General features: G+C 34.5%; 1 protein-coding gene across 1 annotated transcript; it reads left to right on the top strand.

The window, feature by feature from the left end:
- Window positions 1-21,365, top strand: not (ubiquitin carboxyl-terminal hydrolase nonstop). Its single transcript, XM_074184832.1, has 7 exons — window positions 1-339; window positions 1,034-1,278; window positions 1,330-1,591; window positions 5,916-6,181; window positions 10,805-11,057; window positions 20,730-20,986; window positions 21,044-21,365. Exons 1-7 carry the CDS (start codon window positions 217-219, stop codon window positions 21,084-21,086), a joined length of 1,449 nt encoding a protein of 482 aa, XP_074040933.1. The 5' UTR covers window positions 1-216; the 3' UTR covers window positions 21,087-21,365.
- The last annotated feature ends 886 nt before the right edge of the window (window positions 21,366-22,251 follow it).

Below are 22,251 nucleotides of genomic sequence, written 5' to 3'. Positions count from 1 at the left end.
CTATTGGAACGTTTTGTTTTTGAAGTTTCACTTGAAAATTTAATTCAACAGATGATGAGAAAAACATAAACAAATAACATTATTTATAACAAATTCAAATAATCAGCCAAATGCTGAAGATGTCGAACAACTGTTTTCTGTTTGTGTTTTCAAAATCGTAAATACTTTTACCAGGTTTTAGGTTTGAGCAAGTAAGGTTTCTGTGATAAACTGAAAATGAGTGCCAGAGGATGTTATCATTTACAGCATTTTAAAAAAAATCAAGACAATGTGGATATGTTCAAATGGATTCATTCAGTTTTTGTGGTAACGGGCACTTCTTTGAGCAAGAAAACAAAGGTAGGTAAATTATTGTTTCATATTTAATCTATATTTTTTGATGACTTCAACTCTTCTTCACACAAAACAGTTCATCCTTTCCTCCCCTTAATCTAGTCCCTGTATGATGTATCAAGGTGATTTTTTTGGAAGGGGATGTTGAATGAACCCTGTTCAAAGTGATTACTCCCTTTGGGATAATATACGTAAACCACTGAAATAGTAAAATGAAATATTCATAGGTATATCAATTCCCTACTCATTAAACGAAAGTATACTTTTTATTTTCAAAGTTATTTAAAGATTTTGAATGCTGAGTTTCACCAGGCATAGCCCCATGAAATACCAGTGTTGTTGCATAAAACCTTGAAAACCACAATTTCCAAAAGTGATGGAGGATCTCCTCATTAACATTTCACAATAAAATATAATAACTGCAGTGATTTATACTCTGCAGCTACTTTCAAATTGATTTCTGAAACAAACATGAGAGGACATAAATAAGACATTAATTCAGTGTATCATTTGCAAATATGCACACATAATTTCATGTACAATATTTTTCTGATTCTATTATGTATTAGCTCCAAAATCTATATATTAAGTAATTTTAAATGTCCAAGATAATAACTGATCATGGGTGAGTTTGTGAAGATGCGTTTATACAATAAAAGTTTTTTTTTTAAGAAACTACTGAAGTTTTAATTATTTTCAGATTTGCAATGCCTATTGTCGAACTTGTAAAAAAAGAGGCCCATTTCTTCATGCTTGCCTCGAATGTGTTCATTTTGGATGCCACAGACATATAAGAGAACATATGAAGTTTCACCAACATTTGTTTTCAGTGGAACTGCTCTACGGTCAAATCCACTGTTCCTCTTGTGATGATTATATTTATGATGCAGAAATTGATGAAATTACAAATTACAACAAAATGCACTCCATCAAGTTCAGAAAAAGGTTAAATACATGTTTCATTACTTTCTGTCTATTGAAGTTTTTTACATTTAGGTTATTTGAATTGACATCCTGGGATGCTATTGAAGAAGAAATGCTTCTATTGGATCATCAAACAAAAAAAATCTGTATTACTCCAGAATCTACGATAGGGCTGAGGGGATTGCTGAATTTAGGGCAAACATGTTTTATGAACTGTATTGTTCAGGCCCTGATGCACACGCCGTTATTAAGAGATTACTTCTTAACAGAAAGGCACAAGTGCAATGGCGTTCCTGGAACATGTCTCGTTTGTGAGGTATCGAAATTATTTCAGGTAATGAATGTTACATCCTCCTAATTTCAGTCATCAAAAATTATTTGTCAATTGAGGTAATAATGCATACATGTTTAATAGAGAAATAGGATGAAATCCAATAATTGTTCCCTCATGAAAAGATGTTTTGATGACTGTACAGCTTTATATCTAGTGAGACCTCATTATTTATTAGCATTGAATTTTTTTATTATGCAACTTCAGAGCCCCCTGCTCTTAAATTCCGCAACAAACTGATAAGACCGTAAAATGTGACCCCAACGGATAATCCGTCATTGAATAGAATAGAATAGAAGTTTATTCATCACTAAAGTTCACATGTACAACATAAAAAAAGTGTAAATACATGAAACTTATTGGACTAGTCACAAAGAGAGCTTAAAAGTAATTAAAATTTACAAGATTATACATATACATTTTTGATAAGTAAAATATTAAAATATACAATGAACATCAACAATTTAAAAATTCTTGAAGAGAGTAGAACACCTTGTTTTTTAAAAATTCATTCAACCAACATTTTAGTTCATTCCTACTCATTAAACTTAACTCAGGATGAATAGCCATGAGTTTGTTATAACATTTAATACCTTGATATACATGGGAGTCTTGACCAACTCCTAATCGTGAGTATGGCTGGTATAATCTTTCACTGTTTCTTGTACAGTAATTATGTATATCTTTTTTTTTCCTCAAATAATTTTCATCTTTTTTAACGTATAATATGATCTGCAGCACATAAAGTGAGGGGACTGTGAGAATTCCTAGTTGATTGAACCATTTTCTACTTGATGTTTTGGAGTGCACTCCTGCCATACATCTGATAATTCTTTTTTGCATAACAAAAACTCTATTCATATGTACAGAGTTACCCCAAAACATTATTCCATAACTTATTGTCGATTGCACTATTCCAAAATAAGCCAGTTTAAGGGTTTCCAGAGATATTGTACCTTTGATGAAGCAACTTGTGCTTAATTTATTTGTTAGATCATTAATATGAGGAACCCATGTCATTTTTTGATCTACTTTGATACCTAGAAATTTGATGTAATTCACCTGTTCTATTGTTTGATGATTAACTCTTATTAGAGAACTGAAATCATAATTTATATTTTTTGTTGTAAACACCATAAAAAATGTCTTGGACAAATTCACCAGCAATCCGATGAACACACACCACTCATGAAAATCATTAGCACAAATATTTGCCTTGATTACAGTATCCTGTAATTTATTCTCAGAAATCAGAATATTAGTATCATCAGCATATATAATGATTTTTTTGGCTCAGAGCATGAATAAACCATATCATTTATAAAAATTGTGAAGAGAACTGGCCCCAATATAGACCCCTGAGGGACACCAATGTTCACAATATTTTCTTTAGATTTTTTACCGTTTATCACCACTATTTGTTGTCTGTCATGGAGATATGAAGCAATCCAATCACTTGTAACTCCTCGTATGCCAATTCGGTGTAATTTTTCCAAGAGTAGTTGGTGATCAACTGTATCAAACACTCTACTTAGGTCAAAATAAAGAGCAATGGGATTTTGTTTATTATTAAGGCAGCTATAGACGGTAGTATTGAGATCAGATATGGCGGTATTTGTTGATTTGTTCCTTCTAAATCCATTCTGACAATCAAATAATAAGTTATGTTGATTCAAAAATTTATTGAGACGTTCATTATATGCCATATCAAAAATTTTGGCTAGTTGGCTCTGTAAGCAGACATTTCGGTAATTATCTACTATCTCTCTAGATCCTTTGTTTTTGAAAATTGGTATAGATTTAGAGACCTTTAGAATCAATGGGTACTGTCCTGACAAAAAAGATTCATTGATTATGTGAGCTAAAGGCAAACCTATCGTTTCCTTGACAAACCTTACAGCTTTTCCACATATATCATCTATCCCAGAAGCATGTTTACTTGTTGTTTTAGTTATATATTCTTCAATCTCCTGAGGATTGGTTGGACAAAGGAAAAAGCTATGTTCATTGAAAGGACCTAATTTCAATTTATCAGGCTCCGGCCTTGTACATTTTACATTCATAAAATGTTTACTGAAAATATTACTTATTTCTTCGTGATCTGCTATTTTTTTATCATTAGCAGTAAGTTGATTCACTGAATTGAAATTTGGTTTATTTTTTGACTCGTTGATTATTTTCCAACTTTCTCTCATCAGGTTTGGTGCCCTTTGCAGCCTATCATTGTTATATGTGTGTTTTGCTATTTTCACTTTTTCTTTATAGTAGTGCTTTAACATGTTATACCTACTTTTGACCAAATCATTAAATGAACTTTTTACAATTTTTGACATTTCACATAACATGTTATGGAGTTCCTTTAATTCAGAAGAGTACCATGGTTTCTTATTTTTGTTAACATAGGTTTTTTTTAAAGGAAAAGCAATGTTGTAACAATATTGAAATGTGATATAGAAGCTTTTAAATTTATCAACGATATTAATTGACGTGAACACGTCTTCCCATGTTTCCCTTTCTAACAAATTTTTGAAAGTTATTAAATTATTTTCTGACATATCGCGTTTTAATAAAACTTCAACAGTTTTTGTTCTTTCATACTGGACTTTAAACTGGCATATTTGGAAAGTGTGATCAGATAAATGATTTTCTTTGATTAGTTGCTTTTCAACATCAATGTTAGAAAAAATGACATCAATAGAAGTGAGACTTCGATTGGTAATAAGTAGCAAGTTTGATATGATTTACCATTCCAAATTCATTGAGAATATTGTTTATCTCTCTAACAAACAAAGTGTTTTTCAAAAAATTTATATTGATATCTCCGCATATTATCAGATAGTCTTTGTCAGTATATATACTACAGATCAGTTCATATAATTTATCACAAAATATTTTAATATCACTATCAGGTGTACGATAAATATTTACTACAAACATTTTAGGTCTGCCTTTGGTAAATTCTGTACATATTATAGTGGCTTCAAAATGCTTTTCTACATTGCCATGGAAGTTTATTGGCTTTGATATTGTAACTAGATGGTTCTTCACAAAAACGGCAGTGCCACCATGATTGCGATCATTACGACAAAAACTATTTACTAAATGAAAATTATTCAATTTGAAATATTCTAATTGTTGGTATTTTAGCCAGTGCTCTGTAACGCAGCAAATGTCTATATTGTATTGATCCAAGATGATTTCAAGATCAGTAGCCTTACCAGCTATTCCTCGAACATTACAATGCATTATATTCATCTTTCCATTGTCATTTGCTCCTTTTATCTCTCCATAGTTTTGATTTTCCAGCAGGACTTGCGTTTGATCTGGTATCACTATTGATTTACCGCCTCTCTGAGAGTCGTAATTTATAAAAAAGATATAGGACAAGAAGTGTCACTAGATGGATTTCCCCTGTGTTGTGAATTATCAGGTAGAAGGTGTCGTCCACGATTGAAATTAAAGTGACTAAATAATATTTTTTCTGGCCAAAAACTGGGCTCATAGAGTTGTTCCTTAAATTGTGGCTCCACTCCTACTATAAATGCTTGGTCATCATCATGGATAAGCTTGGTTCAAATGTTATCAATCTTTTCTTGCATATTGAGCTAGAAAGCTGTTCTTGTGCATGTGGCTCCAGCAGCGTTGCAGTTCTAATCGATTTTCCGGTAGATCCACAGATTTTTATCTGGTTTCTAATCTCCTAATCTCTAATCTATCTAATCTCCATCATCACTCTTCTTAATTCCATTTCTAGTTCACTATTTCAATCATATATCATTTTATTATCTAATTCAATGTTGATGAGAATGTGAACACTTGCCTTTTACTGCAGCTACCGATTCATCTCTTTTGTGCTCAGTCAAGCGTGTTTTAACACCTCTTCGCGTGGTTCCAATATAGAACTAACCCCAACTACACAGTATTCGGTATACTCCTGAGTTACTTAATGTGTCTCCGGAGTTTATGCTGACCTGAGACCAGTTGCTGAGCCAGAAAATTATTTTGTGGGGGGGCAGTTTACATCTCAATCCTTCCATTGCTCTTAAAATTTGCAAATTCTTTTTAAACAAAAAATACTAAAAATATATTACATTCCCAATTGTAAAATTATCTGTCTGTAGGTGAGAGTCAAAGCAGTTCAGCATCCAGCTGAAAGCTATTCCAATATCTTGTTTTGGGAGAAACCACCTTGTTCCGTTACAGTATCACGCTCCCATTTTTTTGACAGCTTCATTAGTGAATTTTTGTTCTTTGTCATCAACATCACTGCCTTCTGCGCTGAAGACAATAAGATCTGTCAGTCATAAATAAAATGCATTTATTCTAGGAATTTTACAGAGGTGCTAAGATGCCACTAGCCTTGCATGAACTTCTTCATCTGATTTGGACACATGCCAGACATTTAGCTGGTTACGAACAACAAGACGCCCATGAATTTTTTATTGCAACACTGGATATATTACATAAACACTGTTTGGATACAATGCCGAAAACTAGTAAAATGATGCAAACAGGGAACGAAAAATGCCCATGTATTATCGACAGAATTTTCACTGGAGGTCTTCAAAGTGACTTGGTTTGTCAGGAATGCAAGTAAGCCTAGTGTACATTTATTTTTATCACTAGATTATTTTTTTTTAATTGAAATTATAACAACAGCGTACAGTTCAACATAGTTAAGACATTATAAATATAAAATATGTTGTTATTCTCTCTAATCAGCAAAAATGCTGGTCTCGGGATTCACAAACATTCAACGTGACAAGTGAAACATAAAAACTAGTAAACCACTGCTAAGCTCATAGTATCAAAGTACCAGACATGTGTCTCGAGGCTCAGATTTTCTTTTAAACTATTGATGAATGAACTATAGCCCAGCAACTCACGTATAGATAGATAGATAGATAGATAGATAGATTTATTGATCTCTTCGAATCATTTACATGACATGAGATAAGTCTAATAACCGTGTTCGGTTGCGAATCAGGATAAAATTACAATACATCTTAATAAAAAACGAAAAATACACCTAAAAATACTAACAATACAATAATACAATACATATTTTTTAAAAGTTCGTACATGTAGAGTTGGGAATAAAATGCCTGGTGCTATGTAGGGGATGAGAATATGTTATTTCATTTTAGTAATTGTTCAGTAAACTCTGTTAGGGAATAAAAACAGTTGTCAATCAAAAATGATTTCAAGGTGGATTTGAATTTGACTATATTTTCATTTGCTTTTATTTCATCTGGTAGCAGGTTATAGAAATATCCTCCTGCATAGAGTGGAGATTTTTTCAGGTGCAGACGGTTGAATTTGCTTAAGTGGACATTGTTTTTGTTTCGAGTGTTGTATTGGTGGACATCACTATTTTTTTGAAACTTATTTTTGTGCTGGTGGGTATAATTTAATAGCTTGTAGAGGTAAATGCTTGTACAAGTCATCAAGCTATTTGTCCTAAAAGTCTCTCTACATGATTCCCTATAGTCCAAGTTGAATATCAGGCGAATAAATCGCTTTTGCAGAATGAATACTCTTGTTATCTCGTTCGCCCTGCCCCACACGATTATGTTGCAGCTGATCGCTGAGTAGACTAAGGCATAGTATAAGTTAATCAGCTGACATCGGTAAAAATTCGATTTCAGACTATTCATCGCGAAGTAAAGTTTATTCAATTTTTTACATAGACAGTCAATTTGTTTGTTGAAGTTCAATTTATGGTCAAGTTCTATTCCAAGAAATTTGGTGCATTTGGATGAGTAAATTATAGTGTTAGTGCTAGTTAATAGTTTTAAATTGTTTTCATTCTTCAGCGGTGCAGTAAATTCGATCATCACAGTTTTTTTCTCGTTTATAATAAGATGGTTTCTTTTGCACCATTGTGCGAAGTTACTCATGACTGCTTGTGTTGAAATTTCCAGCTCAGATAGGCCATCAGCTGCAACTATAATTGTTGTGTCGTCTGCGTAAATGAATACGCGTCCATGATTTATATATGAGGGTAAGTCGTTCACATATAGTAGGAATAAAAGTGGGCCTAACACCCCTCCTTGAGGGGTACCAATGAAGGTATCGAATTCACTAGAAAACTCATCCTCAATCTGAACCTTGAGTTTCCTGCCCGTCATATAAGATTGGATCCATGACTGGATTGGTCCTCTGATGCCCATCGCTTCTAATTTAATTTTTAGATATTCAGGGTTGATTGTATCGAAGGCGCGAGTCAGATCGAAGAAGATTCCTGCCACATATTTGTTCTGGTCGATATTTTCGTGGATGTATTGTGTCAATTCTATTGAAGCGGTTTCTATCGAGTAATTGCGGCGGAAGCCGTGTTGGGATGGGGTTATTATATTATTTTGATTGAGGTAGTTGATTATCTGATTATACACGGCTGTTTCAATGATTTTGGAAAAGCAGCTAAGTATACATATCATCCTATAGTTTTCGACAGATTGGGGATCATCCTTTTTGAACACAGGGATGGTCTTGGTAGTTTTTAATTTATTTGGAAACACACCTTGGGTGACAGATAAGTTAATGATCTCAGATAATTGAATGGAGATTTTATCAACACATTCTTCTAGTACAATAGCTGGTATTTCATCAATTCCTACAGAGTATTTCTTTTTCATTGTTAGTATTATTTGTTTTATTTCATGTTCGTTGACTGGCGCAAAAAACATAGATTTTGCGCTTCGTATGTCGTTAGTTGTACACATATTTCTTGGTAAATTGAGGCTTTGTATGGTGTTACTGACAGAATTTGCGAAAAAATCCCCAAAGTGGTTTGCTATATCGGTATTCTTTGTCAAGTTCGTCCCATTCACAGTAAGGGTGATTTCTTTTTTCTGATTGATCCTGCCCATTTTTTCATTAACTAATCTCCAGAGAGATTTGGCTTTATTATTTGATTTGTTAATTAAGTCAGAGTGATATTGTTTTTTTTCTTTGCAAATTTTTATATCCACAGATTTTTTTACATTTTTATAATGTTCTGATATAGTAGGGTCATTAACTCTTTTCTTAAGCCAGTTCAGATCTCTCAGCTGTCTTAGTTCGGAATGTAGTTCTGCAGAAAAGGGTATTTTTCCTGGTTTTAATTGTTTTTGTAATATTATTTGTTTTGGGAATGCTTTGTCAAAACACCACTGGAAGTTCACCATGAAGTTATTGAATATGCTGTCAACATCTACTTCATGGGGATTTTCTGTCATTGTATTTTCATAAAGGTTTTTGAATTGGGCAAGAGTTTGTTTGTTAATTTTCCTTTGTACAATGTTTTGTTCCCTTCGGTTTGGTGTTTTTTCCGAAGACCAAGACATGAGTTGTGCTAGATGGTCAGAGGCGCCCAGGCAGGTTAGTTTACAAAAGATATTTTCAATATTACTTACGATATAATCTAGTCCGCTAGAGCATGTTTTATTACCATATTGCGCAATACGTGTTGGTCCATCATATGGTAGTTTCAGATTGTACATTTCAAATATATCAAAGAGTTGTTTTTTATATTGACAATTCCCCATGAAATTTATATTGAAGTCACCACAGAGAATGATGTATGTATACTTAGCTGTTACGTAATTGGACAGGTAATTCATTGAAGACTTTTATAGCCTGAGTAAAAGGATTGTATAATCCTTTGTTCGTTCTTACCATGCTCAGGTGTAAGTCATTTCTACCCCTTGTATTATACTCATAAAACTGGTTGTTGACTAGTAGATCGTTGTTGCTTTTGATTCTTTTGTTTTTTATTTTATATATGTTCTTGCATTGCTCAAGTTCAAGTAGTTATTTAATTGGGTGTAGTTCAGTCTGTGAGAATAAATCATTTGTGTGGGTTCGAAATGGAATTTGAAATAAAATTTTTATTGATTTATTTTGTAGCGTTTAAATTTTTTTGAAATTAGTAGTGCCACAATTACCCCATATGATTAACAGATACCTAAGATTCGCCAATATATATGCATTGTAAACCAAGTATCTATTACTGAAACTCAAGTAAGTGGAACACCTATATAGAGCTCCTAACATTGGTACAATTTTATCATTAATATGTTCTATGTGCCCTGATCAGTTTAACTTATCACCTATTATGAGTCCCAAATACTTGGTTTTTGCAACATTTATTGAGGGTAAGTTATTTATTCTTAATTCAATATTTCCACAAATTCTATTTTTTTGTTTAAATAGCATGTAAACGGTTTTTGCAGAGTTAACCTTAAGTTTATTATATGCAAGCCAATTTGAGTATTTTGAGAGATCTTCATTAACTGTGTTCTCCAGTAAATGTAAATCATATCCACTGTACAAAAGGACCGTGTCTTCGGCGAACGTGAAATACCTTCAGTGACAGTACCATCAGTGTATAGAGCAGGGGCCCCAAAACGGAACCCTGTGGTCAAAGTCAAATGGAATAAATTCATTATTTCGGTTACGGTACACATTTTAACAAAACACCGAAAAACGTCAAATTTAAATTATAATTTGACTTACTTTAACGGAAAAATGTTACCCCTACCTTCAACCCCCGTCGAATGATAGGTACATCCCCCAATTTTTTAAATGGGAAGTATATGCTTGTGATATATAGTTTGAAAGGTCTCTTCATTCTCTATTCAAAAATGTTATCGCTTTCAAGTTTATTGCAACAATTAAGATAAAATAAATTAAAATCATGTGGCTACCGAAATTCGATAATATACACTCAAAACTTATTGCAATAAGCTCAAAACTTATTTCATGTTGAGGTACTGATAATAAGAAAGTAAGCAAAAACTATAGCAATATTCTTTTTAGATGGTATCCTTTAAAAAACTGTGAATAATGTCAGTGGCAACGTTAGTTCAAAACGCCTTGTCAACTTGTTTTGTATGTTACAACATCAAATGTTAAGTTTAAAGTTCGTTAACTTCAAGTCTGACAAATAGTTAGATTAACGGAAATGCATAAAATAACAGTCTAATTCACCGCCCATATCTCGAGGAACAATAAACAAAATAGAGAAGACCATTGTATTGTTCCACATGATAAAAGAAACGGCTTGTACTGTACATTATTCTCCCTGAAATTATATCAACGCGATCTCTTTTGGTGTTGAACGCTATAAATTTTTATAAGAGTTTCATAAAGTTAAAAAGATTATTATCTTCAATATTGGAGACAACGATAAGTAATATTCAATGTAACGTATAATTTTTCCTGTTGTTTTAGTGGTGTTTCAACAAAAATTGACCCGATCTGGGACTTTTCTTTAGACCTGGGCCCAGTGACACTTGGGGGAAGACAACCATCATCATTATATGAATGTCTTGAAAGATTTACTAGAGCAGAACACTTGGGCTCGAAAGCCAAAATATTATGCTCAAATTGTCAGACATATCAAGAATCTACGAAACAATTCACCATGAAAACATTGCCTATCGTTGTTAGTTTCCATTTGAAACGGTTCCAGCATTTGAACGAGGTAAGTATCGGATCCTGATTTCAAAACATCATTTGTTTCGTCAACCCAGTATGAATCAGATCTAAGTACTCAGACCTCGCTGCTTGGAGTCATTATCATTCATGGACTATTTTAGAACTTCACTGTTTCATCAAAGTGAAAAAATGTGTATGTTATGAAATTAATAAATATCTCACGTCGTTTTCTCAGTCAATGCCATGTATTTCCAGTTCCTCAAACATTCTCTTTATTGGACCCCACTGGACATATTACCTTGTAACCTTCTGGATGTTCTGGTCTGCCAGTTCAAATTACATCCCTCAGAATTGGTAGGGGGTTGTGAGGAATCATTTCTAGGAGTCGTAAGGGGCTGTGAGGAAACTGCAGACTTTTCAATTAAATAATATTAACAATTGTTATGGTGTTATGTTAGATCTTTTATTTTCAAATGAACTTAATGACTGTATTGTAGAAGGGTCTAGTGACTGTTTGTTGCCATGTGATACTCACCATCCAGCGCTAGCAATAACAATATCAAATCCTAATGATTTTAAAGAGCTAGAACAGTGGTCGCCAACCTGTCGATCGCGAGCTACCGGTAGCTCGCGGAGGCAATTCTGGTAGCTCTCACAACGATTTTAACTTAAAAAATTCAAACTGCAAAAATCAGAGAAGCTTCCGAAAATTCCACAAAAAAATCTAATTGTCATAATATTAAACATAAACAGCGGCAACGTTGCGGTGAGCGATCTGCCGCTGACGCCATCAAGCTAGAATCGGCTAGAACCGACCAGCTGGACCAGCGCGTTAGTGTTCGAGAACGATCTGGATTGCTTTGAACAGGATAAATACACACGGCGCGGCGACATTGCGCTTAGTTTAAAACTGAACGCGTAACCAACGTCCAGCGGTTGGATTAGTAGAGAACAACAAAAATAATATTATGGCAAGCAGTTGTAAGAAGGTAAAGACATACCACTTTCATTCGGAATGGGAAGAACAATACTTTTTTACAGAAGTTAAAGATAAAAAATGTGTGTTTGTTATGTAATATTTCGGTCTCCGTTGCTAAAAAAGGAAATATTGAGAGACATCATAAAACTGTACATTCTAATTTTGAAAAATCATTCCCACTACATTCTGTCGCCAGAAAGGAGAAACTGAAACAGTTAAAAAAGCAGTTAATTGGACAACAATCAATATTTTTAAGAACAGTCGACAAAAATAAGGCTGCAACTGAAGCATCGTACCGTGTGTCCCAGATAATTGCACAAAAAAAGAAACCTTCTGAAGACGGGGAAATGATAAAACAGGAGTTTTTCGAAGCTGCTGATTCGTTATTTGCCAACTTTAGAAATAAAGACGAGATAGTTTCAGTTATAAAATCTATGCAACTTTCTGCTAATACAGTGGTGAGACGTGTAGAAGTAATAAGCAATGATAGTTTTTTACAGTTAAGAACTGACTTAGATAACTGTGTTCATTTTTCACTTCAACTGGATGAATCAACAAATGTCGTTGACACTGCCCAGATGGCCGTGTTCGTCAGGATGGTTTTTAGTGATTTTACGATTAAAGAAGATCTTTTGAAGTTCATTCCACTGAAAGGACACACTACTGGACATGAGTTGTTTTCTCATTTAAAAAATATTATTTCTTCCGAGAAAATTCCAATATAGAAAATGGTAGGCTTGACAACCGATGGCGCTCCAGCTATGGTGGGTTGTGATAAGGGTCTGGTGGCGTTATGTCGTAAAGATGAAACTTTTCCGCAATTTCTCTGTTACCACTGCATTATTATCCATCAGCAAGCATTATGTGGAAATTTCCTGAAACTAAACAACGTTATGAAACTGGTGGTAAAAATTGTGAACAAGATTAGAGCTCAAGCGTTACAAAGAAGATTATTCAGAACCTTGACCGATGAAGTTGACTGTCAATATGGGGACCTACTCCTTCACTCTGAAGTCCGATGGTTAAGTAGAGGACGGGTGTTGAAACGTTTTAATGATGTCCTATCTGGCATAGTTCAATTTTTCAAACAACGCGATGAACCGACTCCGGAACTAGAAAATTCAATCTGGCTTAGAGATTTTGGTTTTCTTGTGGACATTAAAGAGAAATTAAACGAACTTAATTTGCAGCTTCAGGGGAGAGACAAAGAACTAGCGAAAATGATTTCTGATATAAAAGCATTTATCAAAAAGCTGGAGTTTTGGGAACAAAACCTAATTAACAGCGATGCCAAGCATTTTCCTATTCTTTCAGAAAAAATATCTCAAAATCCATTAGAACCCTATGACAACAAATATCATGTAGAAATAATTTCTACCCTGAAGAATAACTTCAAAAATCGTTTTAAGGATTTCAATGAAATGGTTTTAGTAACGCAGTTTGTTGTTTCACCCTTTATGGAAATTGATATCCAACAGTTTGCAACTTGTGTTATGCAGAACTTTGGCGAAGACATCGCTGCAACAGAAATGGAAGTCATTGAGTTTCAAAATGATTTAGCCTTGAAATCGTTAGTCTCAAGTACTGAATGTATCTGGCCTATTGTAAGTAAAGACAAATATTCAGTTCTATGCCGTGTTGCCTTGAAAGTGAAAGCATTATTCAGTTCAACCTATTTGTGTGAATCTTCTTTTTCCAATATTAAGTTTATTAAGAACAAATATCGCAATCGACTTACATATGAACATTTGGATAATTGTATTCAAAAGGCTGCATCAAATTATACTGCAAACATTAAAAAAAATTATCGATGAGTCTGAGTGTCAGCCTTCTCATTGAACGTGCTTTTTTATTTTTCAATGTTTATGTTCATGATAGTGCGTTACTTTTTTGCTGTCATTATCAACTATTTTTAAATCATACGTGACATGCCGTTGTGGCTGGATAAAAGTTTGTGTTTATTTTTCAAACACCTTCGTTTGATAGGTAGGAATGTAGCTATGAACAAGTACGTACTAGTAATATTAGTTATTTTGTTATTAGTTCATTATTAGTACCTATGTATTATGTATTACCAATTGAATAGTAAAATGAATACATATAATGATAAATTAACTGTGGATTATTTCATTTATGTTGCGTTACGTGGCTTCCGTGTGGGTAGCTTGCTGTTTATTCCAAAATTAACAAAGTAGCTCAACACATTGAAGAGGTTGGCGACCACTGAGCTAGAATATGAAGATTTTCTTTTTGACTTCAAAAACGCGAATTATGTTGGCTTAAATTACTATCTAGCTGGCATTGATTGGGACTCTCATCTTGGCAATATAACTGACATTAACCAAGTTACTGAAAGTTTTCATGATATTTTGTATAATGGGATACATAATGTTGTTCCTGCCGTCCGCCTCTTAAAGCCAAGATTTTCCCGTTGGTTTGACATTAATTTGAAGGTGCTATATATGGAAATGAAAGAAGCTCACAAAGCATGCAAAACTAGCAAAAGTTGGGATGAGTATCTGATATTTTCCAATATTAGAGCTCAGTGCAAATCAGCATGCAAACTAGGTTATGAAAATTACATTAAAACAGTTGAAAATAACATAGCATCTAACACTAAAATTTTTGGAACTTTGTAAATACCAAACGGAAAAATAATGGCTTACCTGAGACTATGTATTGTAATAATTTGACCTACGACAATGGTAATGATATTGCAAATGCATTCGCACAACAGTTTCAATCTGTGTACAAGCCTGATACTGTTGATGAAATTCCAACCTTCACCACTGATAAGACTGTGGAAATGAATAGTTGTGCAATTAGTTTGGAAATTATTTGTAATAAACTATCTCAATTGGATTCATATAAAGGTCCAGGACCTGACGGTATCACAACAATGTTATTGAAAAATTGTAGATTTACTCTGACAAAACCACTATTTTTGCTTATTACAGCTTCACTCAGTCTAGGTGATGTCCCTCTTGTATGGAAATCGAGTTACATAACGCCTATATATAAATCTGGAGACAGAGCAAACATAAATTTTTTTCGCCCCATTAGCATATTGAGTGCTATACCTAAATGGATGGAAAGCATCATATGCGATAATATAAATACCCCTCTGAATCAGGTTATGGTCGATGAGCAACATGGTTTTTGCCAGGGCAAATCGACCAATACTAATTTGTTGCTCTACTCTCAGTATATCTTAAATGCTTTGGAGAAAAAACAGCAAGTGGATGTGATATACACAGAATTTTCTAAAGCATTTGACACAGTTAATCACAGGATTCTCTGTGCAAAATTGGAGGCAATCGGTTTCTTTGGGAATTTATTGAAATGGCTCACAAATTATCTATGTAACAGAATACAAGTTGTGAAAATTAAAGGATTTATATCTCAACAAATCTCTTAGCTCAGGAGTTCCACAAGGAAGCCATTTAGGGTCATTCCTATTTAATATCTTTGTCAACGATATCAAAACCAAAATTAGTCATTATGTTTGTATGTATTAATGTTTGGTGATGACTTGAAAATATTCAAAACCATTGTATCCACAGTTGACTACGAACATATTCAGAATGACATTACATCTTTTACTGAATGGTGTGTAGACAATGATATGGATGTGAATGTGTCTAAATGCAAAAGTATGTCTTTTTCTATAGCACTCACTCATTACAACAATATGTATACCATAGCAGGCAAACTATTAGAATCGGTGAAATCCATACGAGATCTTGGTGTAGTGGTGGATGTCAAAATGGATTTTCACCTGCAGTATGAACAGATCTCTAGCAAAGCAATGAAAATGTTAGGCTTTGTATGTAGGACTACAAAAGACTTCACCAACATTAATTCTATTAAGTTATTGTATTTTGCCTTGTTTAGATCGATTACAGAATATTGTAGCTGTGTTTGGTCACCAACTTATGAAATTCATAAGTACACTTTAGAAAAAGTACGAAACAAATTTATAAAATATATTGCCTTTAAGTTGTCTATACCTCTCAGTGATCACTCTTTTTCAGAAATTCAGTCTGTAACCGGTTTATTGAAACTTAGTTTACGCAGAGGTCATATAGATATTATATTCCTTCATAAATTGCTTAATTTTAGAATTAATTGTTCAAATCTCCATGTTCCCTCTAGAAAAACACGAAATAATGTAACCTTTGCAATAGATTACCATAGGTGTAACTATGGAATGCATTCTCCTTTATCAAGAATAGTAACAAACGGGAATTATAGAAAATTCGATCTCTTTCATACTTCCGAGGATGTTCTTAGAAATAAGTTAAGATATACTTATTCTTAAATTGCAAGTATCTGTCATTTATTTTTATTCTCGCTTCATTTCAATTCTCTACTATAACTGTTTAAATTGTTATTAATTATAATTAAATTAGATAACATTAGTGTTAACAATCTGATATTTATATAACTTATATTGAATGGGAGTTACCCGTGAATGAATAAAAAAAAAAGTTCCTTGCAAGTGGCCGTCGATGGATATCTCTCGAATACTTTCCCCATCAACGCTGGTGTTCCCCAGGGATCCATATTGTCTCCAACCCTCTTTTTATTGTATACCAACGATTTATTGGAAAAAACCAAGAATCCAATATATTGCTTTGCTGACGACAGCACACTTGTCTCGTCATTCCATTTGGATTCCAGAACATCGGCTACGGAGGCACATCTTCACCAACAGCAGGAGGTTGCATATCTTAATGAGGATCTAGAAGTGATTTCGAACTGGGGTGAAAGTAACCAGGTTCAATTCAATGCCACAAAAACCCAGGCATCGGTTTTCTCCAAGAAGATGAATGTCTCCAAACTGGATACAATAATGTCAGAACAGACAATTCCGTTTTCTGCTTCAATAAGTTTGTTGGGAGTTAAAATGGACACCAATATGTCTTGGCACAATCATGTCGCTGGAATTGCAAAGGCTGCATCTCCAAAGCTTGTAACACTGTTCCGAACCAGAAAACTGTACACACCCCAGCAACTTTTGATGCTTTATAAAGCTCAGATCAGACCTTCTTTGGAGTATTATTTTCATGTGTGGAGCTCTGCCCCCAAACATACCCTGAAGTTGCTGGATTCCATCCAGAAAAGAGCCATCTGCCTTATTGGAGATGCGAACATTACGTGCAACCTTGATAGCCTGGAACATCGAAGAAAGGTTGGAGATTTGCCTCTCTTCAATAGATACTTTCACGGCACATTTGATTCCACCAAGAGCGGTACATATCAGAAATCCGCGACGGACTGTGGCTGCTTATAATAATAGCAATAATAATAATACGTTTACTATTTACCATAAATCCATAAACAATATTGAGTTTCAATTAAAAGAAAAAGCTAGGTAAATAAAAGGTGAGAGTTCAGTTTTCTTTAAACACCAGGAAGAGAGAAACTGGTCTTCCACTCAGACCCCTTACTACAAACTAAACTTAAAACTAAAATATACTTGAATTTCACTAGTTCGTACTTCCATTTTCTACTATTGGCCATTGAAGAAGCCCACAAGAAACCTCGAGTCTGGTTGAGATATGTTGACGACACCTTCATAATATGGAACCATGGGAATACAGAACTATACACTTTCCTGAAACACATCAACAGCGTGAGACCTTCCATCAATTTCACAATGGAGAAGGAAATCCACAACGAATTGCCATTCTTAGACGTTTTGGTGAAGAGGACCGACGCTAAGTGGGAAACATCTGTATACCGAAAACCCAGTCATACGGGACAGTACCTGAACCACGAATCCAACCACCATCAATCGACTAAAACTCTATTAGACCGTGCTTTTGGACTTTGTAATACGAAGGAAGGTCTCGAGAAGGAACTAGACATCATCAAAAATGATCTTCAACGGAATGGCTACTCCAAAGCGATGGTAGAAAAGGCTTTGGCTAGAAGACAGCAGGAGCCGCGCAAGGAAGAGAAGCCGTCACAACCAGTGCTTGCACTTCCCTACATCAGAGGATAATCGGAGAGGATAAGAAGAATTGGTTCCAAGTACAACATCAGAACCTGCTTCAGATCCGGTAACACCATCCGTAGCAGCCTCACGAAAACCAGGCCACCAAACGCGGACTGCGATTCCAAGAATTGCATTTACCGGATACCCTGTGAGTGCGGAAAATCCTATATTGGTGAAACTAAGAGGCCATTGAATGTTCGCATTGCCGAGCACAAGAAACACACATAGCGAGGGGAAACCAGCAAATCAGGAATAGCAGACCATGTTTGGACCCACCAACACAACATCGAGTGGTCCCAAGCTGAGATCTTGCACAGAGAGGAACATTGGTTTAGGAGAAAATTCAAGGAAGCCGCATACATGTTGTCCAACGACGTATTCAGCCAAGCTAGCGTAGAAATACGCAACATATGGAAACCCATCATCAAGCGAAAAATGGCCAACTCCCGCCAAACGGTCATCTCCCACGGAACCAGTGAAGCGGAAAATGGAAAGCGGGGATAAGTGAAAGTACTCGAACGACCTATAAATAGTCATCTCTCGGAGGAATCAGTCCAGTCATCACCCGAAGACGATTGTAGATACCAACAATCGAAACGTCGTGAACTAACGTGACTTGGAATCTCTTCATTTTTTATTTTTATTTTCTTTTTTCTTTTCTTTATTTTCATTTATTCAATTGTTCTATTTTTACTTGTATTTTATTTCACTATTATTTCATTTCAGTTTTATTTTGCTTAACATAGTTGTTATTTTCAGCTATTCATTTTTAATTCTTATTTTTTAGTTGTTTCAGGGATTTCAAATCATTTTATATAGTAGACAATGGAAGTCCGTACTAGTGAAATTCATCATGAAACATTGTCAATCACCTTCAAATAAAATATACATACTGACTAGTATCAGTGAATGAGAAGACGAGAGAAAAGCAAGAGAATAAAAGACAAAAGAGAAAGAAGATAGGAACCCTTTTTATAATTTATTTTCACTTGTGAGGGCAGTGATTCCTTTAGGTCATGAGGTTTTGTGGTTCAACTCAGTACACCTCGAACTTCACTGTTTAAGAACTCCTTCATCTGGAGAACTTTCAAACAGGCACCGCCTCTGAGAGCGCCTTAAGGATTTTCCTGTAGTGCTTGTGTTTTGTCCTTGAAAAAAACTAAAATTTTTGAAATGTAAATTGTCGTAAATTTAAAAATTCGGTAATATTCTTGGCCAATCTTTAATTTGCATATATCCCAGCGTCAGATCTTACTGCCAACTTAGACATATATGGTCTGTTCAAAAATTCGGGTGAATGTTTGAATTTCATGGGCTATGTACATTCGATTAGTGTTTTTTTATGTTGGTACACTCGTTTCGAACATATATTCACAGTGTCAGCCATTTAGCTTGTTCAGTTTGTTGGTGGTAGGCATAAAAATTTAAAGTGTTTTGCGTGTTCAGCGATTTTCTGCTATCGAAAAAATGGATCAAAGAATTTGCATCAGATTTTGTGAAAAAATAGAATTGAGTGTTCAAAAGCACTTGAAATATTGACAGTAGCATACGGTGAATGTACTCTGAATTAAAAAAAAATTCACGAGTGGTAAAAGCTTTCAACAGAAGGACGAAAAGATGTGAATGACGATGCTCATCCTGGACGCCCCAGCCCATCAACAACCGATGAAAATGTTGAGAAAGTGAACAAAATTGTCTGGGGAATCGTCGAATCACTATTAGAGAAGTTGCTGAGGATGTCAGCATATCGGTTGGCTCATGCCATGCAATTTTTTCGGAAATTTTGGGCATGAAGCGTGTGGCAACGAAGTTCGTTCCAAAATTGCCCATGAGCATCGCTCAGGAATTGTTGAATGACGTCAATGGCGATCCAGATTGGCTCAAAAGGGTCATAACTGGTGAGAAATCATGGCCATGTGGTTAAAACATCGAAACCATAGTCCCATCGTACCAATGGAAAAGCCCAGGAGAGCCATAAGACCAAAAAGCACACCAAGTTCGATCGAATGCACTGTTTTCTTTGGTTACCATGGCGTAGTGTATCTGGAGTTCTTGCGACATGATCGTACGGTTAATAAGGAGTATTATGTAGAAATCTAAAGACATTAATTTTAAACGTTCAAGCCAGTCTCGATATACCTACACAGTAGGTTGAATGGACTGACGCCTATCAGAAAACAACTACTCCCCTGACTAATACCACGAAGGGCGTTGGATTATATCCGACAGGTGTCAGTGCAGGAATTATCACAGAAAATTTCCTGCGTGAGCAATTGGCAATACAACTGAAAGAGTCGACCTTCAATTTTGGAACGGGCACACTTGCAGACCGATTTCAGGCTCATTAGCCACTCATCAGTGCAAGATAGTGGCCATCATCGACCTAGAGTCGATGATATTCCACTAGCTGGAGTGAAATTTGTTGTTCGCTCTAACTTAGGAAGAGAAATGAATATAATGCGACGATTGAGGAGATAAAACCGAATTACTGAGAGAAATCAAGTGCATACGAAAAACTGCATATCAGAACTGCTTCGAGTCCGTTTATCTTTATATCTGGGGAGGACTACTTTGAAAGTTACAAAATAGAAATTGATGAATTATTAAATATTTTTTTAAGAGACAGCGTATATGTTTATCAGGATTTTTTCTATTACTGAATCGAAAATGTAAAATTGTTAAAATAGTAATCTTTCTTCCAACATCTACCAATAATAAAAATTGCCTGTTTTCAGATTGAAAAAAAGATATCCACCATAATATCTTTTCCAGAAATGCTTGATATGACGCCGTTCATGAGTAAAAATGAGAATGAATCACCATTTCCGATGGATAATAGATATTCTCTATTTGCTGTTATCAATCATTTGGGAACGTCCATCAATGTGGGACATTATACGGCATATATTCGACATCAGCGTGATTATTGGTATAAATGCGATGATCATGTTATCACTAGAGCTAACTTGAAAGAAGTTCTCGATTCAGAAGGGTGAGAATATTGAAAATAACATTGATATCCATTTTGAATTCAATAATCCGTTTTCAGGTACCTTCTTTTCTATCACAAACATGTCCTGGCGTATGAATAATTATACAGAAGATTCAATGTACAATCGGAGTTGTATACACTCGAGTATCTAATACTTTATGGCTCTTTATTTCATCGTCCTGTAGTGGACATACATTATTTTCTATCTTTATAGGTCTTCTACATGAGATTTACAGTATTACCAAAGGAACTGTTTGAGTTAGAGGAAGTGATTTCACCAGATATTTTACGTTTTTCAATGACTATTTGCGACGTATATACTTTTTGTTTATTATGTTAAATAAAGGGATTTAAGACCTTAATGTCGCATCTTCCAGAACATATGTCTTTGAATTGATAAAAAAAAGTAACTGATAGTATATGAATATTCAGATTCAGATCTTTGTTCAACAACATGTTGGAAACATTTATTGCTTGTCAAAGATTTTATACTCGATTGTGTATGCTATGATGGGTAATGTTCCTCAATTTGGGTTATTACAGCAAATGCAAGTTTGAACAAAATAAAGTTGAGTTCAATTCATGAGTTTTTCAAATTCACTTCGAAAAGTATTCAAATTGTTGTTTCAAATGTTGGGTTTTGATTTTTAAAGGGATTTGTTTCTAATTCACATATTGGCAACAGCGCCTATATCAAGTTGAAATAATTTATACGTACCTAGATATTCTACTTTAAAAAAGGAAAATTATCTTTATAAATCAACAATTAAGGCAAAATATAAATTATAGTTCAATACCACCTCCACAAGCCACATAAACAACAGTTGTTTTGTTATTTATTTATATAGAGGAAGACAGATTAGTTGCACAAAATGCCATATGTCACAGAATGTCTCGGAACATAAGTAAACAGAAGAGCACGCCTCTGAAATATGTCATCTTTGTTTGTCTCGTACAGGTAACAGATCCATTGTCCTTTATTAGCTGTAACCGATGTTGCCAAATGTTGAAATAGAAACGAATCCCTTTGAATGTTGAATGCATTATTTCATTCCTCTTCTTTAAGTATTTAAATAATTTTTTAATGAAAAAGGTTGAGATGATTAGTTTAAAATGCATTGTTTTAGAGCTCTTTTATGAAAACTACTTGATTTTCGTTAGGAGGAACATTCCCCATTCTCAAACAAATATCAATCTTCTACTTAATTTTGGTCTCAGCTTCCAGATAGCGCTTTTATGACAAGTGCTCTTTTTATTATAGTTAA

The sequence above is a fragment of the Leptinotarsa decemlineata genome, unplaced genomic scaffold (assembly GCF_025532065.1).
Source record: "Leptinotarsa decemlineata unplaced genomic scaffold, Ldec_3_MD MMD2_tig00026358_RagTag_RagTag, whole genome shotgun sequence".
Classification (NCBI taxonomy): domain Eukaryota; kingdom Metazoa; phylum Arthropoda; class Insecta; order Coleoptera; family Chrysomelidae; genus Leptinotarsa; species Leptinotarsa decemlineata.
This window is presented reverse-complemented; position numbering and strand designations above follow the sequence as displayed.

Excerpts from the sequence above, each read along its gene's own strand:
- not (XM_074184832.1), top strand. The coding sequence starts at position 217 with ATGAGTGCCAGAGGATGTTATCATTTACAGCATTTTAAAAAAAATCAA. Across the intron at positions 340-1,033 it reads CTTTGAGCAAGAAAACAAAG|ATTTGCAATGCCTATTGTCG; the intron begins GTAGGTAAATTA and ends AATTATTTTCAG. Across the intron at positions 11,058-20,729 it reads GGTTCCAGCATTTGAACGAG|ATTGAAAAAAAGATATCCAC; the intron begins GTAAGTATCGGA and ends GCCTGTTTTCAG.